Source organism: Argiope bruennichi, chromosome 4, assembly GCF_947563725.1.
Source record: "Argiope bruennichi chromosome 4, qqArgBrue1.1, whole genome shotgun sequence".
Lineage (NCBI taxonomy): Eukaryota > Metazoa > Arthropoda > Arachnida > Araneae > Araneidae > Argiope > Argiope bruennichi.
The window spans coordinates 66,527,154-66,549,807 of record NC_079154.1 but is presented as its reverse complement, the minus strand read 5'-3'; the positions used below and the strand labels follow the sequence as shown (position 1 = coordinate 66,549,807).

The 22,654-nt window shown below is 28.3% G+C and overlaps 1 protein-coding gene across 2 annotated transcripts in view; it reads right to left on the bottom strand.

Annotated features, from left to right (window-relative positions):
• The window catches only part of LOC129966789 (blood vessel epicardial substance-like), an 86,463-nt gene that overhangs the window by 36,270 nt on the left and 27,539 nt on the right, over positions 1 to 22,654 (bottom strand). Inside the window, exon 2 of one of the 2 annotated variants that reach the window (XM_056081352.1) lies at positions 17,707 to 17,774. The exons of the other annotated variant lie outside the window; for it this stretch is intronic. Within the exon in view, the coding sequence (XP_055937327.1) occupies positions 17,707 to 17,774 (68 nt within the window). The remainder of the gene's footprint in view (positions 1 to 17,706; positions 17,775 to 22,654) is intronic. 2 annotated transcript variants of the gene reach the window in all.

The window sequence follows — 22,654 nt, the reverse complement described above, 5'->3', positions numbered from 1 at the left end:
TATGCCACTATTGTACGGAAAGGACTCACTCTTTTATCTTTGGCATTTCACGGGGGAAAGTCTTAAAGACTGATCTTAATCTATTTCTGTCTGTGGTTATGGGGGTACATTTCAGTCTCTGTTTATAAATTAGATTAATGACTTCTCTCACTCCTTTCTCGAAGGACAGCAGTGGCTCAGAACGAAATGGTAGAATGCTTTTGAATGGGGTCTGTAGAGAATTATTTATGAAGTTCGAGTATCGAAGACTTGAGAAAAGGTTTTGTGCCCCATACTGTGTACAGCAGCGACTTTAGGATTTAAGATACAGAGTAAAATAATGGTGTAAAGTCTTCACTTAGTGAAAAAGGAGGTATAAATAATATTTAAATTTTTAAATAAAAAATGAGTATATACAGGCTTTATTTATATCCAAAAAGTGATACTACTAATAAATTCACATTAATTCATAACACGTTAATATAAATAAAAAATAAAACTTTATTTTCTAAATTTTTGCGAGAAAAAAAAACAATTCTTATATTTACGCTAAGAAAGACGAAAATCTTATAACGAGGCAAATATTAATTTATTGTTATTCACAGTTGGAATATTTCATTGTCTAAGTAGATAATGTATAACCTCCTTTGTTGAAATCTGCAGTTATTGTATAGCATTTATTTTTAATTTTAATACAGGTAGTTACAGTTTATTATTTTTTTTCTCGTCCTGGATAGGTGATAGATATGTATAGATAGATAGTATATAGATGATAGATAGATAGATTTATTGCGTCAATTTTTCTTCCACATGTGTGCGTAGTGTTGACTTGGGAGGGCAAAAATTCATTGATGCCATCCTTTTATAAATGCATGCATAAGGTAGCTTGGTGAGAGGTCCCAGGTATATTATCCGGTAGATTGACTTTAGAGACACCTACCAGTTATGTTTGCCAATAATTAATTGTGAAAATATATATTATATCTTATAATAATGGAAAATGAGATAGGATAATAAAGGAACAGAGGATTTATTTGAATGTTATTTCACGACCTGAATTTTTTCACTTATAAACCTGAGTAGATTTACTTGCTTACATTATTATGATAATTTGCATTAATAATGTGAGACCTGAACATTTTTAAAATGTATTTTATATTTCCTTTTTTATTAAAATTAATTGATTAAAAACTGTAATCATTTTTATTAAAACTCCTACGTACGCCTAGTCAAATATATATTAACTGAATAATTTTATTAAAAATTTGTCAAGTTATTAATAATAATGCAATTCAAATATATATTACGATGCGTTGCAACATAAAAAACACTAATCTAAAAAGAAATTTTTAAAAGTTAAAGTAACTGAAGGAAATAATTGCATCCCAAAACTGTCATTCATATCCTCGAAATCAAATGTAATCTAAGTTGTATCATTAATTTTCATTATAAATTTTTAGCATATATATAAAAAGAAGTGAGAAATGGAAAGGAAAGGAAAGGATGAAATATAAAATTTCAGTAATATAATTTCAGCAAAAATATTCTCCAATTGTTGTGGCTGAAAAGATTACTGTACAAATGCTTGCAACAGGTACAAAATTCTCAAGAAACGAAGAAAACTTGTGAAGAAATTCAAAAACGATCTCAGTGAATAATTATATGCTATTATTTATAATTGAAAGTACTTAATTTTGAATCACTAATTTATTTCAAAATTATTAATTAAAAAAAATTCAAAGTTCTTGGAGTATAACAGTAGCTATAATTATTTTCATAATTATTACATTTAAATTACAGTTTTTATCAACGGCTGTTTATCGTTATCATCTTTACTCTGAAAAAAGACAAAATTGAATTGTACAGAAAAAAAACGAATAAAGAAAAATTATTTGAAATTATCAAAGATCACTTTTGAAATAAAGTAAGAAATTCGTTTCAAAGTTTAAATTCGTCAAAAGAAATACAAACTCAAATCCTGTAAACAAGTGCACTAAAAAAACGATAGATGTATAAAATTTGGTGCATTTTTTATTGCTATAATTTTATTATTAATATATTTGATGTCTTACATATTTTTGCCATCATTACCGAATAAAATTCACCACTCCGTATAATTTCTGACCACTGATCGTCTGTCCAATTAATGCGTTCCTTTGCCCACTGTAATCTTTTTATACGCTACTATAAACTGAGATAAGGACTTTTTTTCCTTGAATTCTACATCTTAGTCCAACATCTAATAATCTTCTCTCGATGGTTCTTGAATGACAGAAACGTCAGCATCATTCAATTGACTGCTGATGGCCGCTGATGACTTCTACCTTGGAGACATAGTCTTTTTATTCTTCTGACATCAACAAATGTGGTGCACCTTTTTCAGCTATTTCCTGCTCTATTTTTTATTGAATTTGTCTCCTGATATCGTAAACAAAACTTTCGGACACCAAATATAGTCATTCAACCACCTACATGTCTTGTAATTTCAGCATAGGAAAGACCACATTCATATAACACAATAATCTTAGTTATCTTTATAGATGTCCAATCTATTCTTTTATTTGATGTAATTGCTTCTTGACTAAATATTAGAAATATTTACAAAAATTCCTACTACATATTAAAAAGTTTATCAAAATTTCTAACTTGTAATTTGATTACATAAAAAACAGTCTTCATTCTATGGAAAAGAAGCCCAATAACGACTTGTTCCAACTTTAAACATGATGTCAGCTTCGGCTAGCAGTTATTGACATTTGATTGGTTCTCAGAACAAGAACAGTGATTTGTCAGGAAAGTTAGAAATTACAATGCACTTCATCACTGTATTTTTTATTCAGATTAAAGTAAGAATAATTTTTTTGTATTGCAAATATTTGAATTTTGCTTTTTGTATTAAAATCAGCATTAAATTCTCTTTAAAATGATACATAAGAGTTTGTATTTTGTGAAATGTAACATTTTTTATAAGCATACAAAATTAGAAAACATAACCATTTTCAAAAATGTCCACAATTTTGGCTACCACTGTATAATGATATAGATAGGAAATTAGTAAAGTACGTAATACAATTAACAGAACTGTTTGAGAATTTTAAAATAGGATGAATTGTACTTCTTTCAAGATTTAAAGTTTAAAATTACGTTGAAGTTAGAATTAAAAAGTTAAGTTATTAAGTTAAAATATAAGTTAGAAATTAAGACACAGTTACAGAAAAAAACTCTAGAGCTTAAGAACTTTAAAAACTCTCTTTCAGAACTTAGATCTTCAATTTCTTGAGCCAAACTAAATTTTAAGGGAACAAATCCAAAGGAAAGGATTTTTTAGCTAAACTGACTATGCATTTATGTATTTTAAGCTTATGGAAGTGATTTATTTTAATTCTCTGCCTATTTAGTCAAAAACTTATTCCCAATTGTTGACAGAAATGTTCCTGAACTATTTTGGTGGGAGCTGTGAAAACCATTCCCTGTTTTTCTTCTCACTCTTTCTTATAACAAATTAGTGAAACCACTAACTAAATTTGTTTAAGCAGCATACTTTTGTCAACAACAACTCTTTTTAACTCTTTGCTCATCCTTTAAAAAAGCAAGTATATGATTCGTTTAATAATTTCAGTTTATTTTGCACTGGAGTTACCAAGCAATGTAAGCTTATTAAGATTACTTACTACTGTATTACGCATATGGTTCATACCCAATTTTTGTGTGATAAGCAGAATGTTTTTATTTTATAAATTAAATTATTTTATTCATTGGACCAAGTATTTCTTGCACGATTGCACCTCTGCATCTAAAACTTTTCTTATTGTCGAAATGTAGACTTACACATGAAACGTCTAAATGCAATTTTAATGAATAGTAAGAACTATTATTTTCTTAATTATTCTGTACTAACTATCTATGACAACAGCTTATTCGTCGAGATTAATGATTGAATATTTTATACAATAAAATTCAATGAAATTGTGAAATAACTCAGACCATTATTGAATAAAAAATTTTCTGGTTCAAAAAAATTCAGTGTACTACGATACGAAAACAATATTCAGGCAATAAAAATAATAATGTATTTTTATATATCCAATAATATTATATTGAGGAATAGCAGCGATTAAAAATGAACACCTTTTTAAAAGTTTTACCATTTCTTTGCATTTAAATCTTTTCTTAAAGACAGCAAATTTCAAAAAGTATACTAAAGACGTGCTTTAAATAGAAACCTACTCATTATGGAAAATGAGTAACAATGGAAGAATAATTCAAGGTAAAATATTTATAGCAACAGTGAAAACGATTTAAATTTATTTACAACAGTAAAATATAATTTTATAATACATGTTTAAAAATTAAAACAGATTAATAATTATACTCCAATTAAATTGGTATCATTGAAAAATTAATTTTAAAAATGTTAAAATTATGTAAAAAATATTTTATATATTGTAATAATTTCCGAAATTATGGTGGGAAAAGACATCAAAACTTAAGAGAGTTTTAATCAATTAAAATCAGTATTTTTTCGGCCTTAAAATGATATACTACTTAATGTCAAATAAATGAAAAAAAGGCAGAACTATAGACAATCATTTTTTTTTTTTTGAATATTCGTTTTATTCAAAACTTAACCTACAAAATGTAGTGTAAAGTTTAATGATGCAAACTTCATATAAATTGGTGGCAATTAAATGAGTGCGGAATCTGTAGATAGATGATTTTCACACATTCTTTTATTTTTTTCAGTTTGCTTGAAGCACCTAACTAGTACTATTTTCTTGTTGTTTATATTTTCATCTTTAATTACTGAGAAAGTTGCATCGATAGGTTTTTTTTAATTTCGCTTTTATACAAATTTGAAAAAGGAAAAAGGTAAGCGCATTTCAGACATATTTTATTGCATTATTTCTAAAAAACTTTTTTTTTGCAAACACAATAGAAATTGTATGCCATATAAGGGAAAGAAAGGCAGTGTCAAAATTAACTTGCCAAATTTTGTTTTGGTAATTTATTTACTTAAAATACACTACGAACTGGTCGTCCAGTTACAATTGATGAGAGCCGTATCAATGCCATTTTCGATTCAGCTCGTCATGCCACAATACGAGAGATTGCAGAAAAGCTTAATATATCGCATCTACATGTTCAAAAAAATTAAAACAGAATAAAAAAACTAAAATAACTTGATTTACTGGTCCCTCATCAACTCAAGGAGATTCATTTAACGCAACCCATTAGCATCTGCGATTCGCTTCTAAAACGAAACTAAAATTATCCATTTTTGAAACGAATGATTGCTGATAATGAAAAGTGAATAGTTTATAACAACATTAATAGAAACAGATCACATGTGAAGCAAGATAAACCAATCCAAACAATATCAAATGCTGAGATTCGCCAGCAAAAGTTTATGCTATCAGTTTTCTAAAGGATTTGTCGTACTTTGAACTTTTACCAAGAAATCAAATAGATAATTGAAACTTCTACGTTCAACAACGAGGCAAATTGAACCATGCAGTTCGAAAAAAAGAATGGACAGAATGGCAAATCGTAAGAGAGTTGTTTTCCAAAATAATAAAGCAAAAGCCCCCACACATCTTTGTCACTTGCCAAAATTTATTGGGGATAGGTTAGACCGTCTTATCGTATCCACCATATAGCCCTGACCTTTTACCTTCCGATTTCTATTTATTTTGCTCAATGCAAACTCTTTAAATGGTAAAAAAATGTAATGACACTGATGATGAAAAATATTATTTAATTTAATTTTTTTTTGCAACAAAAAATCAGAGGTTTTATAAATATGGAATTATGACGTTATCTAAAAGATAGGAAAGGTCGTCGACAAAATCAGACAATGTCTAGTGTATTTAAGTTATATTTTGATATAAAAATTTTTGATTTTTCCTTCATATTTAAAATCTGAAATTATTTAGTTCCAAACCCAATAAATAAAAATAATAAAGCATTATTTTTATTTCATTATTTGTTGTTTGAACTTTAATAAATGAAATTGGCATTTGATTGAAAATTGTTTCCTTTTTTATCATTTATATTTGAGAACTAATGGAACGGAGCAGTCCCAATGGGAAAAAAATAAAAGCATTTTCAAGATCGAAATAAGTAATTAAAAAAAATACATAGTCAATCAGAATCTTTAAAAATAAAGTTTCTCTATATTTCTTTTCCTTCAGGTTTATATATCATCTTAAAACAAATGACTGATTTGGGAATTTGCGCTACCCTTTTTAAATCAATCATACCAAACATTTTAAATAAATTTTTAAAACAATAAAAATCGAAAAAGTTGGGTTTTTTGCATAAAAAATACAATTGAAAATTCATTTTCATGAAACTCTAACAAATGTCTTGAATTTCTTTACTTTAAACAATTTTCCATTTGGCTCCATGCCCTGAAGAATTTTGTTTGTTCGAACTTTCTTATTCTGAATTCTTAAACACTTTTACATTTGCAAAACTTAGGAAAAAGTTGACGCCGTCAGAATGGGTGTTAAAACTTTAAAGCTGAGTCTATTTCAGATTTGCTTCTGACTATTTGTCATTTAAAGTAATGTCTATTTTTTGACCAATTTGTTTTTAGCTTGAATTGAAATTTAATGCACCTATTGTGTACTCCTTATCAATTTAAAACGAAAACTTTCTAGAATGAATATGAACATTATATCATTAAACAATAAGAAGTATTTATCTCTTCTTAGAAATTATTATCTTTCCTATTTAGAAAAATTTTCATGTATATTAAATAATTCTATTTGTTTTTTTTATACAGTTCAATCGACATTATCTGAAATGAGCTTTCTATTTATATAAATCATATAAACATTTGTTTCTATGATATTAAAAAGAAAGATACCAGAGAATCTGAAGAAAATTTTATCTTGAAATGCAATACGAAATCCATAATTCATATTCTAAACAAAGATCATGATAGGAGAATCTCAAATAAGAAAAACAAATGTAACGTATGTGGACTAAACTTTTCAGATCTAGAACCCTTTCCAAATAAAAAACAAATGTATGCGGGGTAGATATTTTACGGCAGTTGATTTTATTTCTTACCTATCATAAAATAATTATGACACCATTTTTTAAAAAAATTATTCCTGTAATAATGGCAATTTGAATTTGTGGCTTTTTTTAAATTTCCGTACCTTTTTAAAAGTATGTTATTAATTAATTTGAACGCCAATTATTATTTCCTAATACTATTTTTTGAATTATCATGACTGATATGACTCTTCAGCATATAGTTAGGATTTAGATTCATTTGTAGTAACATTATAGAACTAACATCCTGGCAGGCACTAGGGATCATGCATAAAAAAACCCATTAAACTTTGTAAAAATTGCACTAAAGTATTAAAATAACATTTATATTTATATATCCTCACAGAATAAGTTTGTACCCCAATACTCATTTTTCAACCAGTTTATACAAAATTCTATGGCGATCAATGTGTTTAAAAATAAATTTAAGTAACGACACATCAATGTCTCCCTCACCCCATATTGAATACAGTAAGAGTCAAAAGAAAATATCCGTCCATAGAGGGAATTTTGGAATACTTTTGTTGATGTGGTAAATTTGGCGTGATTTACATAAGTATGAACCGACTATATTCATACTAAATTACAATTCATATCTTTTAAAAGATTTATTCCTAAAAACTGAAATAAATCCATATTTTTTCTATGTCTCCTGCTTTACCGAAGCGATTTAACCGCTACACATGAACTATATCTCATCGTATCAAATACATTTCAAAGTCTGATTACCATGCAGCAGATCATCCAGTATTCAGCAAACCAGTAATCCAACCACTGAACGGGAGCGAGAACACGTTTCTGAAATTATTCTAGCTCTCTATCGATCTCGGGCCAAAAGTCGGGCAGGCATATTTCCGTCGTCGAGAAATACTCCATGAATTTTAAGTGGGAACTTCTATTCACATTCATAAGCAACCGTCTGCACGACTTTTTTTTTTCTTTTTTATGTTCCCGATCTTTTCAGATTGTAATAAGTTCCGGAAGAAAATGGGTGCGAGCAGATTGTTTCGTTTTGTGAAACATACTATTAATAGAACATTCAAAAGAAGTTAATTATGTAAGGCTATTTTTAAGTTGAGTAAGCATCAGACGAAGAAATGAATATATAATGTTCGTTTAACCTTTGAATAATTATAACATAAACAATTAATAATATACAACAGATTTTTTATAATTCAAATTAATTTCCATCAGAATACATGTTTTCATTCATTGGGTTATGAGACATTTGAAGATTTGATGGAATTTTGATGAACTTTTAAAAGAGAAAGCAAATAATTTCCTCCTGACTCAGTGAAGCTCGCTCTCAAAGGTTAAGAAACATTTGAAACATAATGTTTAAAGCTCAAGGGGGCTTCAGTCGACAATATAAGAGCCATTAGTGAAAGAGACAGCGGTCAAGTACCATTTGATCTGTTTATCGATGTTTGGAAATTCCATTCGATAGCTTTGTTGGCAGTGCTTGGACAATAACGATCAACATTCCGAACAATTTCCATAATTGATAAGATTTCGCAATTGTATATTTTATGACATGTAATATTTTATGATGTGACATGTATGTAATATTTTATGACACAGGTATTCAAAATGTGCATGCATTTTCTGAATATCTTGCAGATATTTAAAGTTAATGAAGCCCTGTAGCAGTTCGTTCATTAGAGTATATAGGATGTTGTAAGTTTTACTATAATGTGCGTAGATGCCCTATGGGATTGTTTAGATTTTGTTTTATCCTAATTAATTTTGAATAATAGACAATAAAAAGCAATAAATAAATTTTTTGACTTGATTTAGTCAAAATTAACAAACAAGTAACTATACAAACCTTGAATAAATTTTAAATAAATATTTTTCTTACCTTCTTTACTTCCATTTAAATATTTTTACTAAAGTGCATTTGAACTCTAAAAAAACATCCATATTCATATGATAATTAATTTTGAGTATTACACTTTACTATACCAATAAATAAATAAAATAAAAATTATATGCAATATGCTACTTTTATATTCATTTACAAAAAAAATTTTGTATTTAAATATTTTTAATTCATTATTTATTACCAATTCCTTTCATCTTTTATATATATTCAAAACAGGATAGTGAAAGAAATGTTCTTCAGCTGGAAAATGTTTAAACTTTTCTTATCTAACGTCTTTGGAAGAGTTTAAAATCCCAACAACATAATGAATACGCTGCGAAATGGCTACGCTTTGTCACTGCGCATGCGCAACTTCCGAAATCTGTACTATTCAATATCGCAGTACCCTCTTTCTATGAAGTTTTATTTCTCTACGAAAACAGTCACATCGTTTTCCCTGTGTTCAAAACTTTGAAAAGAATAGTGTAAGATTATTGATGAGTTTGTATATCGCATGTAAAGTTGGATAAATAAGACAAGATTTATACATGGATAAAAATGTGGGATGTTGCAGTTCAGCAGTGCTTGTGCATGATGCTACAGATAAAAGTTGTTTAGAAAATAGGATTTCACTATCGGATTAATTAGTTATTATTGTCGTCGTGATTTCATCCAATTCCAATGGGGAAAATATTGAAATATGCCAGATTTAGAGAGGAATGATGCCTATTAATTGCCTATTTGAACCATTTCTCTCTACAAATTCCTTTACTGCTGTAGCTTTCCGGAACATAATAACCACATATGATTTGGTTAAGATGCATTAATCATAAAATAATTATTAACAGAATTCAGAGTCCATAAAATGTCATACGAACAGGGAATCCATAATGAAAAGTAACGCAAAATCCTGTCTTTTTCTTTCCTTATAATGCAATATTTTCAAACTGCCTGCTGAAGCTACCATTATTTATATCATAAGTATAATCAGAGAATTCCATTTAATGTTTTACGCTTTAAATAAGTGGACTTTATATCCTGTATCCTTGTTTGGTACCTCAACTATGAAACGGCACAATAACAGAAGTAACTTTTGACTCTATCCAAATGATGGAATGTCAACTAAAAAAATATAAATCTCATTAGTACTTTATGTTAAATGCTGCCAAGCGGAAACAAAATTATTTCCAGGAAAAGTCAGATCACGCAGCAACCTTACCTTTAATATATAATTCTGCATTCGAAGCAAATGTTCATAAATTATAGCTCAATGATTAAATTCAGTTGTAAGTTGGTTTATCTGTATTCGGTAAAATAAGAGCACCTCCTGAAACCTACTGAACGGAAGCAATAATCAGAACTCTGAACTCTGATGTCGCATTTATCTATAACTGTTTTAAGATAAGCGGTTTGCAATGTCGTTTGTGTTAATTTAAGGTTCTCTTGTATTCATGATATACGAAATATTGAACTCTAATGGTGGTTTTATTCATAGCAGCCATAATAAATTAACGATGTTAAATTCAATGCCAGAAATATTATTGTCGAAGTCTCCAGGAACGAATTACTTCTAGATTTACAGCAAGTTCCAATTATTTAAATGTAAATCATTCATCTTTTTTTCTAGGGATTTATTTTTACCTATTTACGGATAACATATTTGCAGGAACATTTGTGCTGAGTTTAGAGCCCATTTATGTATATATTTTTTTAAATACATTATTATACGATAAATATTATTAAGAGTGCATTATATGATGCAATATTCTTTTGTAAATTGTGTAATGACCATCACCAACAAAAACCAATTTTTTTTCCATATAGAATGCTTTAAAGAAGAACACGTTGCCATGAATGTGTTATGTGATAAAATAAAATGGACATGACAATAAAAATATCAAATCTTTGTTATATAATTTTTTTTAAAATTTTTTTGTCCATTATTATGTAAAAAAATGCTTATTTGTTTATTTAACCTTTAAAATTTTCTATTAACACTGTAATTATCAAGCGCGTTACTTTATTTTCAGCATAAATAATTTAAGGTAATAATAATAGTGTAATTGACACTTTCATCGCGGCAATGGCGCGCCTTTCTCCTACTCTCTGCGCTAAGATATATATGCTTATTATATATATGTAAACTTTATTTTATGTGAAGCAGGATGCAGTTTTGTAGACAGTGAAGATACTTTTGATTTCGCGACGTCGTTTTATTTCATTTTGAAGAAGCAGCCATATGTACAAGCGATGAGCACACAGGGCGACACAGAAAAGGAATGAGGAAAAAGCTCTGGGACATTTTATACCTGGTCTTATATAACCAGAGAAATGGATAGGGAAAATATTTCTTCATAGTACTAATATATTACGAGATTTCGATAGGGATTTTCGTTACATGCGCGGACAAGGTAGGGGAAACACAGTGAGATTTTAAAAAAGAATTTGCCTCATCAGCGTTATTTTGTCTCTTCATGCAGAATATGGGAAAGTTAGGCTTTTAGCCGATTCAGCAATTTTATAAAGCTTCTCTTGAATTAATTAAGTAGAGAAAGTGGAACTGGATCAAGAAATAAGAGAATAAAGTTACTATGGGCTAAATTAAGATAAAATCTTGGAAATTAATTAAATTGAAATCAGAGTTTAAAATATCATTACATATATATATATATATATATATATATATATATATATATATATATATGTAACATTATTTGTTGTGAAGCAGGATGCAGTTTGAAGACAGTGAAGAGACTTAGTAATTTTTAAAATTCGATTTATTCTCTCCGGGAGGCAAGCAAGAAGGCACGGCATCGCACGTCCGCCACAAAGTGTTGCAAAAGCAGAAGTAGGGAAGAAGGGCGAAATAAATTATCCCTCGTCTTATATAACCTTAAATTTTGATAGGGAAAATATTTCTCCACAGTGCTAATATATTATTAAGATTCTGATAGGGATTTCTGACGCATGTCAATCACATGTAAAGGAAACACAGGGATCTTTTAAGAAAGAATGTGCTTATTGGACTTATGGAAAGACTGGAAAGAATGTGCTTACTGTGCTTTTTTTATCTATTCACGCCGAGCGTTTAGCTGATTCAGCAGTTTTATAAAGCTTATCTTGAATTAATTAAGTAGAGAAAGTGGAATTGGATCACGAAATAAGAGAATATTTTTAGAATGAAGTTACTATGGGCTAAATTAAGATAAAATCTTGGAAATTAATTAAATTGAAATCAGAGTTTAAAATATCATTACATATATATATATATATATATATATATATATATATATATGTAACATTATTTGTTGTGAAGCAGGATGCAGTTTGAAGACAGTGAAGAGACTTAGTAATTTTTAAAATTCGATTTATTCTCTCCGGGAGGCAAGCATGATTATTTACAAGAAGGCACGGCATCGCACGTCCGCCACAAAGTGTTGCAAAAGCAGAAGTAGGGAAGAAGGGCGAAATAAATTATCCCTCGTCTTATATAACCTTAAATTTTGATAGGGAAAATATTTCTCCACAGTGCTAATATATTATTAAGATTCTGATAGGGATTTCTGACGCATGTCAATCACATGTAAAGGAAACACAGGGATCTTTTAAGAAAGAATGTGCTTATTGGACTTATGGAAAGACTGGAAAGAATGTGCTTACTGTGCTTTTTTTATCTATTCACGCCGAGCGTTTAGCTGATTCAGCAGTTTTATAAAGCTTATCTTGAATTAATTAAGTAGAGAAAGTGGAATTGGATCACGAAATAAGAGAATATTTTTAGAATGAAGTTACTATGGGCTAAATTAAGATAAAATCATGGAAATTAATTAAGTTGAAATTAAAATTTAAAATATCATATATATATATATATATATATATATATATATATATATATATATGATGCGCTGCAATAATATAGAAAAACCTTGAGTAAAGGACGAGTTATTTCATCCCTCGCGCATAGCGAATATTCCTGAAAGATGAGTTATCTCGTCCCTCGCAATGAAAGGGTTAATAACGTAAAGTCTAATATTTCCTGAAATGCTGGAATACTTTACAATTATTTATTGGCTTTTTAAAAAATGTAATCATTAAAAATATTTTGATAAGTGCCCAATCAACATCGAAACATCCAGATGCTTCTGGTAATACAGGACAAAAAAAAGGCCATCAATAGTTTTTAATTATTATTATCATTATTATACTGTTATCATTGGGGATTTCTATATTTAAGTGCAACTACAAAGATTCCGAAGACTAGCCAACTTGCAGTTTTTAAATTACTTCAATTTCTGTTCCTATTTTTTCAATTGTATTGTTTTTCAAGACTATTTTTTACTATTTATGTTCAATGTTGTCTACAGAATAGCAATGACAGAGAAGTATTTTTGGGGTTATTTAATCCTTTCTACTTGTTTCTATGCTCATAAAGTTTTGTCCATGTCATATATATATATAGATTGATGAAATATTGAAAAGGGGCATCTATTATTAGTCTCCCACGGTCACCTTCTCAAAGACTAATAAGTCAAACTTGTAAGACATGGAAAACATGTTTTCATCTTCGAACAATATAGGCTAGCTCGCCGGAAATAATAAACCGCTTTCCTGACCCTGCTCATGGGAAACAAAACTCTTTATCTTTGTCGTATTCCTCCCTCTACAAATTTCCTGTGTTACGTGTCCAAGTAACAGATGACCTCTTCTCAGTCGAGGATCATCCCGTCACGAGCAAGACTGGAACAGCAAACGATGTCATATTGCACATGCGCAAGATGTTATAAAAGATCTTAACATTATTTTTCAAAGAGACAAGAGAATAAAAACGGATAAAAAAATTATATATCAAGAAATAACTTTATTGAATGTAACTTGCTTCATGAAATTGAATCTTTTTGTTCTCATAAAAAATTTATTCAAAATAAATCATTTATAGCATTTCAATGTGAAAATCATAGACAGGTGTTTCAAAAGAATGTACATTGTTAAATTTTCTCTGTGTGATATCTCTACATAAAAGTAATTTATTAATATTTGTGGCATGTCATGTTTAAAATCATCCTTTTAAATTTCAAAAGCATTAATCAAGAAATTTTTGCATCCATACGAAATTTTGCATATTTAACGAATTTTTCTTTTCTTTCACCTATGTATTTAGATTAGATTATTTTTTAAGCAAAATGTTTGTTGAATTAAGTAATATAAAATATTTTTTTATGTGTTTTATGCATTTTCTAATAGTAACTATATATTCATCCCTAATTATTTAAAAGTTAGCAAATAGAATTGGGAAATGATTAAAGTTGACGAAAAGGATGTCACAATAAATGAAATAAGAATTTATTTCTCTAAAGATTGTCAGTCAGTCTGTGTTATTTTTAAAACATAAATTTCCAAAAAGAAGAAAATTACAAAATGTCCTTAAAGAAGATGAATAATTCTGTCGGAAAACATTTTGGCTTCTGTGGAAATTAAAAATGAAAAATTGTTATATTATTATTAATTTGTTATATTATCCTTGTAGTGTAAAAAGATCAATTTGTAAAAAGTTTCTTTCATATTTGCAAGGCACGCTTCCTTCAATAAAATTAACAGAGATACGCTTATTTTTATATTTAGAGGAGCTAATGAAAAATGCAGATGGAAATGTTTATTTTAGATATGCAATTTTTTTCAAAACAGAAAAAAAAAAGAAGCCCTCATATGTAAATATTTGAATAATAGTACATCATCCAATTATCATGAAGAGTTAATGTTGTTCGTTTTGATAGTATTGTAGTTATAAATTACGACTTTTCTAAGTGTAACTATACAATTGCCTATCTAATTTAATGAAACTTTGCAATTGGAAGTGTACGTTTAGGTGCAATATTTAAAGAAATAAGCTTTTACTTCATTTTATGAGGGCAATCTATTAGTTAACAATATTATTTTTTCTGTGAATAGTATTTTTAGGTAATTTTTGCATTTAAGAAAAATATCTTAGTAAGGATTTTTTTTAAATTGAAAAAAAATAATGTATGCAAGTTTTATTTTGTCCGAAAAAAAGAAAAAGTTTAATATGCATCAAATTTTTCTTTCTTTTCCTTCTTTTTTTTTTTTTTTTTTTTTTTTGTTGGACATTGTGAAATGCATTTTAATTTTTTATTATATTTTAATAAAAATATCCATGATATTAAGTATTATCTTGGCATGCCATCAACATCATATTAAGTCCTGTGGAAACCCTTAGGCACTGCGAATCTTAGAACCTCAGTTCTTTCCGCTCCAGCTTCGAAACTCAGATATATTTTTTAATAGAATTCAATTCACTCTTTCCATAAAACATTTTTAAATTGCAATTTTTAACAAACTGAAATTTAATTGCCTTTCACGTTCAAGATAACTGTTCTAGAATCTCTCTATAAAAATATAAAAATTCAATTTTAAAACCAACTTTAAACATAATAATAAAAAAATACAAAAAATTCTTGAAACTATAGAGCTGGGCATTTTTTTAAACAATAAAAGCAGTATATCATTTTAGAATCATAGAATAATGCAATATAAAACTCAAATAAGGTAATTAATCAGAAATTTTGCTAGAATAAGTTCTGAAATTTAACCGATATGTGATTTTAATTTAAATGAATTCCAATGTGCGGCTCAACTAAATGAGAGCACAAAAATTAAATTTCCTTAAAAGTTATTGAAAGAAAATACCGGGACCCTTTAAAGTTGCAAGACTTTTAAACAAATTCCTACTTTCCCTAGTTGATAAACTAGCTGAACATGTTATGCATAAATACTAATACAATTTGGGATATATCGAGCTATTCCTTTCTTTTTCCTCAAATTATCTTAAAGAATTCTCGTTATTTTTTCCGGGGAAAAAAACTTATGCATATTTTTTCTTCTGGTTCTGGCTAATATAAGATTGTTGCTTTTGATGCAGAATTTCTGGTTCTGATTACGATTTCTCCAAAGTTTGTTCATACGTGATAAATCCACACATAAATTATCTTTGAAGTATCATTTTAAACTTAAATTTTATTTTGAACTTTTGGATGAATGATTTCCTCGGACATTGTAAAGCTGCTTGACATATTCAGTACATATATATTGCTTATGATAAAGTGATATCTTTCAAGAAATGAAAAATCTCTGGCGCAGGCGTATTCTTTCAACTTGGACTCCCCTCTCCTTGCACAGGCGGGGAAAGAGAGAGTGTTCGCGTGACTTTCTCCAGTGACTGCGCGCCCGTGATGAATGACTAAAGCGCGGTGTCAGTGGGGGGATCGATCGTCTGCTCTCTCTTAGCCACCCCGCCAACTGCGGAAGACGTTTCAGGTTTGTTTTTGCTGGCGTGCATTGACCGCACGACCACCTTGCGTCGGAGAGCGTGTCATCGGAATAATTTCCCTTCTCCGAAAGACTTTTAGAGCAGCTAAGTTTAAGTTCTAGAAAATGTTAATGTTGATCTGTGTTTTGAATTGCAAATGAGAGCATAGTTAAGATAAGATGCACGGAGAATTTATCTATAGGAAACTGCCTGAAAGATAAATTAAGGTTCAGAATTTTTTGTTCAGAAGCTGAAATTAAGATAGCCACCAATGGGTAGTATCAGCAAAAAGTAATATGCACTCATATTATTTAATTACTTCACAATTATCATAAAATAACTAGTTGCTTTTGGCGACCAGCCGGCTCGCCAAGAGTAATGCACTTTAAAATTTCCAATTAAATATTTGTGTACCTTTGTCTCTAAGCTTCTCCAGCAAAATATTTTTAAGCTTTGAATTTTGCTTGTTATATAACTATATTATTATAGAAACCTTACGATATTCAGTTGATTGTACTAAATTTCTCTCTAATTTGCTGTTAGATTTCGTAAGATTTAAATTTGAATTTGAAATGGAAGAGATAAAACTTAAATATGAAATATATATATATATACGTATATGAAACTTTTTTCCGTCAAATTATGTTTTAATTTGAGCTTTTATCAATGTGGTAATAACTCGTTGATAAAAGCCTTTTTTTTTTTTTCTCGAGCAAGGGAAACGTGCACGTGCGGTGAAAATATAAATATTAATTGAAATTGGTGAAAATATAAACGTGCATGTGCATTGAACGTAAAAAATATAATTAAAATATTTTTTTTAATTCATTGAAAATACACGATTCTATTTTCGGAAGTTATCGAGAAAAACGCCAAAATTTTGCTTAATTTTTAATTAATTAAAATTTTAATTCAAAATTCAAAAAAATCGTTTCGATGTGCACATTTCCGACCTCCAAAGTATACATATGCCAAATTTGGCAACTGTAGATCAAACTTTCCAGCATGTAGAGCGCCAAAACACACACATATTTACCTTTATTATAAGTATAGATATAGATAACATCATGAAGTTATCAGTATTTTAAAATTAAATTAGTGTCAACAAAAGTTATAATATTTACTGACCACGCCTTTTGCTCTATTTTGATGCTATTTTGGAAACAATTCATTACTTTTCGAAATGTTTACAACTGTGATTATATCATTAGAATATTAAAAAGCCACTATTCCATATATGGACTAATATTAATTGATAAAAGACAGTACAGTGACAGTAATAAAACATATTTAAAGTAAATCACATATTAAGTCAAATATTACAATTAGTAATACATTAAAAATAGATTTTTCTACTACCTAGTATAAAAAATACATAATCTAACAAAAGTGCTATACATGTAAAATAAAGTGTAAAAGAAATTTCAGGAAATCTACTGATTAAAACTGTGTCTATTTGTTAAGCAATGCAACCTACCTGCGATTGTCAATGCTTATAGAAGCGAATATAGTATGCCAATTATTCGTGTAACAAACATTGGAGTACTGAAAAAGAAGAATGAACGATATAGATGTCAAATATTTGTACCATTTCATCGCATTTTAATGGAAAATATATAATGACAAGAACTTTCAAAAAATTTCAAGCTATTTACTACGTATTGAGAGGGTTTCAACAGAAATGGAAGTATTACGAAATAACTATATACTCAAGCTCTAAACTATAAAAAAGATCAAAGAACGATATCCATTACACTATAAAATCATGAAAATATAATAATTTGCACTTATTATAAATCATTCGAGATGTAAATATATTAAATGACATTTAAAGCTAACGTTTAGACTTATATGTCAACATATTCTCAAATAATGAGTACTCATATATTTTATTAGAGTTTCCTTAAAAATATTATTTAAAAAATGTAAGCAGAGGATGAAATTATTTGTCAGGAAAGCAAATGACTCCTTATATGATGAAAAAAAAATTTCTGCATCAAGCCAAAACTCATCCAGAAATAAAAAGTTAGATCTAAATCTAAAATATAAACTGTTTTTGTAGAGAATATAAGTGCAAATTCCTTTATCCTTGTCGTCTCTGCAATCGATTTGCGCAACCCAATGTTATTCTAATAAAAGAGCATTTTCACAAGTACCATCTTTGCTTTTATTATTGGAAAAAAAATCTATTTTCTTTTTCTTTTTCCAGATAATCCAAGCTTGTAGGAAAATATTGTTTTTCCCCTTTTGCAAATATTATGCTTGCATTATTTCCAAGATAAAACAAGAAACGATCTTTTTCCTTAGCAGATAAAGCAGATTTGGATTTACTTCATCGACATATTTTCATTATTTGTTGTCCATTTTTTTTTCTTCTTAGATTCAGTTGGGTTAGACTGGATAAAGCTTTTTTTTTTTAAGGCTACACCTAAATAAAATTTTCCTATAGAAGACAGGATAGGAATATTCAATTACCTATTATCATAGATTTTTTAGCCACCATTTGTAATGTAAGTAATTTATTCGCTCACATTTTTTTGCCATAGTAATCTTAAAGATATCTAAAATCACAGTAATTAATTTACTATTCTTATACATATGGTTATCTGGATATATTTCATACTTTATGGATTACGTTTTTCCATTCCAACGTAATTGCTTACAGAGAAATTTTCAATTTCTGAAAGCGTTCTGCCACGTTTAAATCCATTAAATTTTAATTTTTTAGATTATACCATGTGATTCCAGAAATAGAGATATCAAGAAATATTTTGGCAAATTACAATTTTTGCTTGCATATTTTTTCCGAAAAACTTCTGTATTAGCGAGATAGAAAATTAAAAAATATTTATATATCATCTTTATTAAAATATTTTCATTAAAATGTAGCAAATAACTGTAATCTATCACACTTCTTTCTTATAAATTAACGTAATTAGTATATTATTCTGTTTTGTTTTCCATGTATAATCAACAGTGTTGTATTCTCTTGACTATACAGAAAAAGAGAATTACTCACATTTAAAAAACACCACTTTAGAAGTATAATTATTTTAATGAGTGAGAAAATATAGTTCTAGTAATTTGTATTTTATTAAAAGGAAAACTTTTCGGGGAATGGTTTTATTATTTTTGCAGTAGTTATGGCGTAACAAATTAGTTTAAATTAGTTACATAGCAATCTCTCAAAAAGAAGTGGTGTAATTTATAGATATTATAGACTATATATTATTACTTAATGGTGTATATTATAGACTTTCCACTAAATTAAAAAGTGAAAATAGTTATTTATAATAATTGCGGTATCATCTCAAAATTTATCAAACTACAGTTCATATACCTATTTCTTAAAATGCACGCTGAGCATTTATGTACTAGATGTTTCAAAACTTCTGGTACAAACTTTAAAAGTAGATAGGTCATATCTAGACAAGGGCAGATCAATTATCAAACTGCGAAATACTACAGACGGTAGATGTTGTGTCCATTATATTTAAGAAATATGTTTAAGGATTTAAACTACAGAAACTGCATTCAAATATTACCACCAACAACAACAATGAGACATTGTGCTGAGTATAATTGAACTAACAAAGCACATTGCGCAAAACATCAAGCTTCATTCGCGTGGCAGCTGCAGATACAGAAGTTGTGATAAATCATGCCCGATAGGGCTATGGGAAATAATTCGTAAATCTGGATATTTTACATCAAAAATTAATAGTATAATCAAGCGCTAATGAGGTAGCATTCCTCATTATATATTGAATGGTGAAAGCATATGGGTGATTTAAGGTTTGCAAACAAATGAATCTATTTCGCAGAAACAAAAAGGTCTATGTTTATCTGAATATATTTTATAGCCATTTATGTGGCATCAAGTTTATATCAAGAATTTCGAAGGACTTTATATTCATGATAAATCCTTCAATGAGCCCGGATATTTAATATTTTCATTATATTCGATGTATATCTTTCTCTGTACCATCTCTTTTTTTCAAAAATGGTTAATATCCGAAAATTATTCAAAAATACTTTCACATGGCTCAGTTTTCAACTGGTTTCAATTTCATACTCCATTCTCATTTCCATGGTGCATTCAAAAGAGTTCTCACAAATATCAAGGATTTATTCTTTCATGTTTTGCTTTAAATTTTAACTGAAGCAAGATATTGATTGTATTTGCTTCATCTGTCTAGCTATTAAGGCAAAGTGTAAAAATAAGCGTGACATAATTAAATATATGAGGAAACCTGTTTGAATGACATATGATACTGAAAAGAATGAATAAAACCTAGTCTTTCTTCACTTAATCAGCTGACCAGCAGCGATTAGTAAATCAGAATGATGCAATAAAAGCATCCCTCATGATTACCGGTATGTATAATTATTTGTTTTGTTTCACATGTATAATACCTGCTTCCCTTAATAATTTAATTTTTCCTGTTTCCTTCTATTTGAGCATGTACATTAACGAAATAGTCTCAATTTTTCTATTTACTCAATAAACATTTAATTTAGAAAGCAAACAACATCCAACAAAGAAGGAAAACAAAAGTGTTTTAAAAGTTTTTCTCCATGAAAAAGATTTTCATCAGAAGAAGCATGAAAATAAATAATAAAGAAATAATTAATGTCAGATAAAAATTTATTGATACATTAAAAATGATTGCAAACAAATTTGAATATTTTTTTTGCACTCAAAATTAATTTTTCGATACCTATTACTTACAAATTTTGAAAAATCTGTAAAAAAGGTGATTGCAAAATTTCTCCCATCTCAGCATTATTCGGCACAATTTTATTTAGGATTGTGAAAATTAAGATTTGACTTACAAACACATGTATACATACGACGTATACTATACGCATACTTTTGAAAAAACGTAGCTTTTCAAAGAATATCAAATAAATGGTTCTAGTACCACATGTTCTGTTAAGTGCAGTCACATTAAAAAGTGCCTCAGTACAGCTGTAAATAAATATAATGCTAAAAATAATAATTTTTTTATTCTTTCTCAAATTTGCTGTATACAAATAAAAAATATCTTAACTGTCTAACTTTTGATCCGAGAAATTCTCTTATCAATATTTTGAGAGTTTCCCACATTTTAGTAGTTTCGAAGTGCATCATTTTCCTTCTATCGAAAAAAAAATTGAAATTATGTCAATTTGTGTGTATATGAACATCATAATTCAGAAACCAAAACAGTTAGAGGAATGTAATTCTGTTGAGATCTTAATCTCAAAATTGAATCTTGCATCAAATCAATCATCTGTTGTCGTCTGTATGTTCGTTTACTTCTTTAATTAATTCGGTATTCATATGAATATTAAGGAAAAAGTCATTGATATTATCGCTAAAAATTATATAAAAAAAGTAAATTTTATTTTAAGCGTTTTTATAAATTCCCAATAAACAATATCTCCATTTCAAATATTTTTATGGTAACTTAATGATTTTTTCTTCCTTATGTTTAAACACAGTTATCCAAATTCTTATAAACGAAAGTATGTGCGTCGAAAATCAACTGAGAAAATCAATTTTATATTAAATACTTAGTAAAATGTATTTGTAATTTATTAATTGAACTTTTGTTGTTAAAATAATTTGTGTTAAATTAATTTTAAAAAAATACTCTTTTTAATTAAAAATAAGTAATATCTGAATTAAAATTAAAAAAGCATTCTATATAAAATTAAAAAAATTAATAACAATTTTCAATAACTAATTGTTAATTTATACAAAATTGATTGAAAATTAATTAATTTAAACTACTCAAAAATCATCACTACTTATTGCAGAGCTTTAAGTGCATCATTCCTACAATAATTTAATAAGATCTGCCACTGCAGCAGAAATGACTTAATATCTGGATATAGAAGAAAATGAAGGCGAAATTCTAACGCTTAAGTCAACATTTGAGAGAACGGAGTGTATTTAAACTTTGAATGGATGCTACTTTTCTCCATCTATATTATATTCTATGGCCGCAAGTTTTTGCGGAATTATAACAGTTCTTTATTTCCATAATAGCGTAATATTTCCAAATAGAGAAACTTTATAAATAGTTTTATCATTGGATTGCGTGTTAACTACTGCTTCTGATTTCCTTCATGCAGTTTCAACGTAAAAACGTATGTAACTCAAATCGTTTATCTTAATAAAATTGTAGTACTAAGAGCTGCTACAGCTATATTAGTGTGTTTAATTTCTCTTTCTCATGAGAACTGACTGAATGGATACGGAAGAGAATGAACGTATATTCTTGTTTTGAGAAAAGTTGTTTCGATTTATTGTCACTTTTGTAAATATCTAAATTATCCTGTAAATTCCTATGTGGGTAAAAATGTTATAACAAATTGTAGATTTTTAAAAAATAACAAAGCTTTGGGCTGGTTTTTCAAGAATGCGTTTTCTCCCC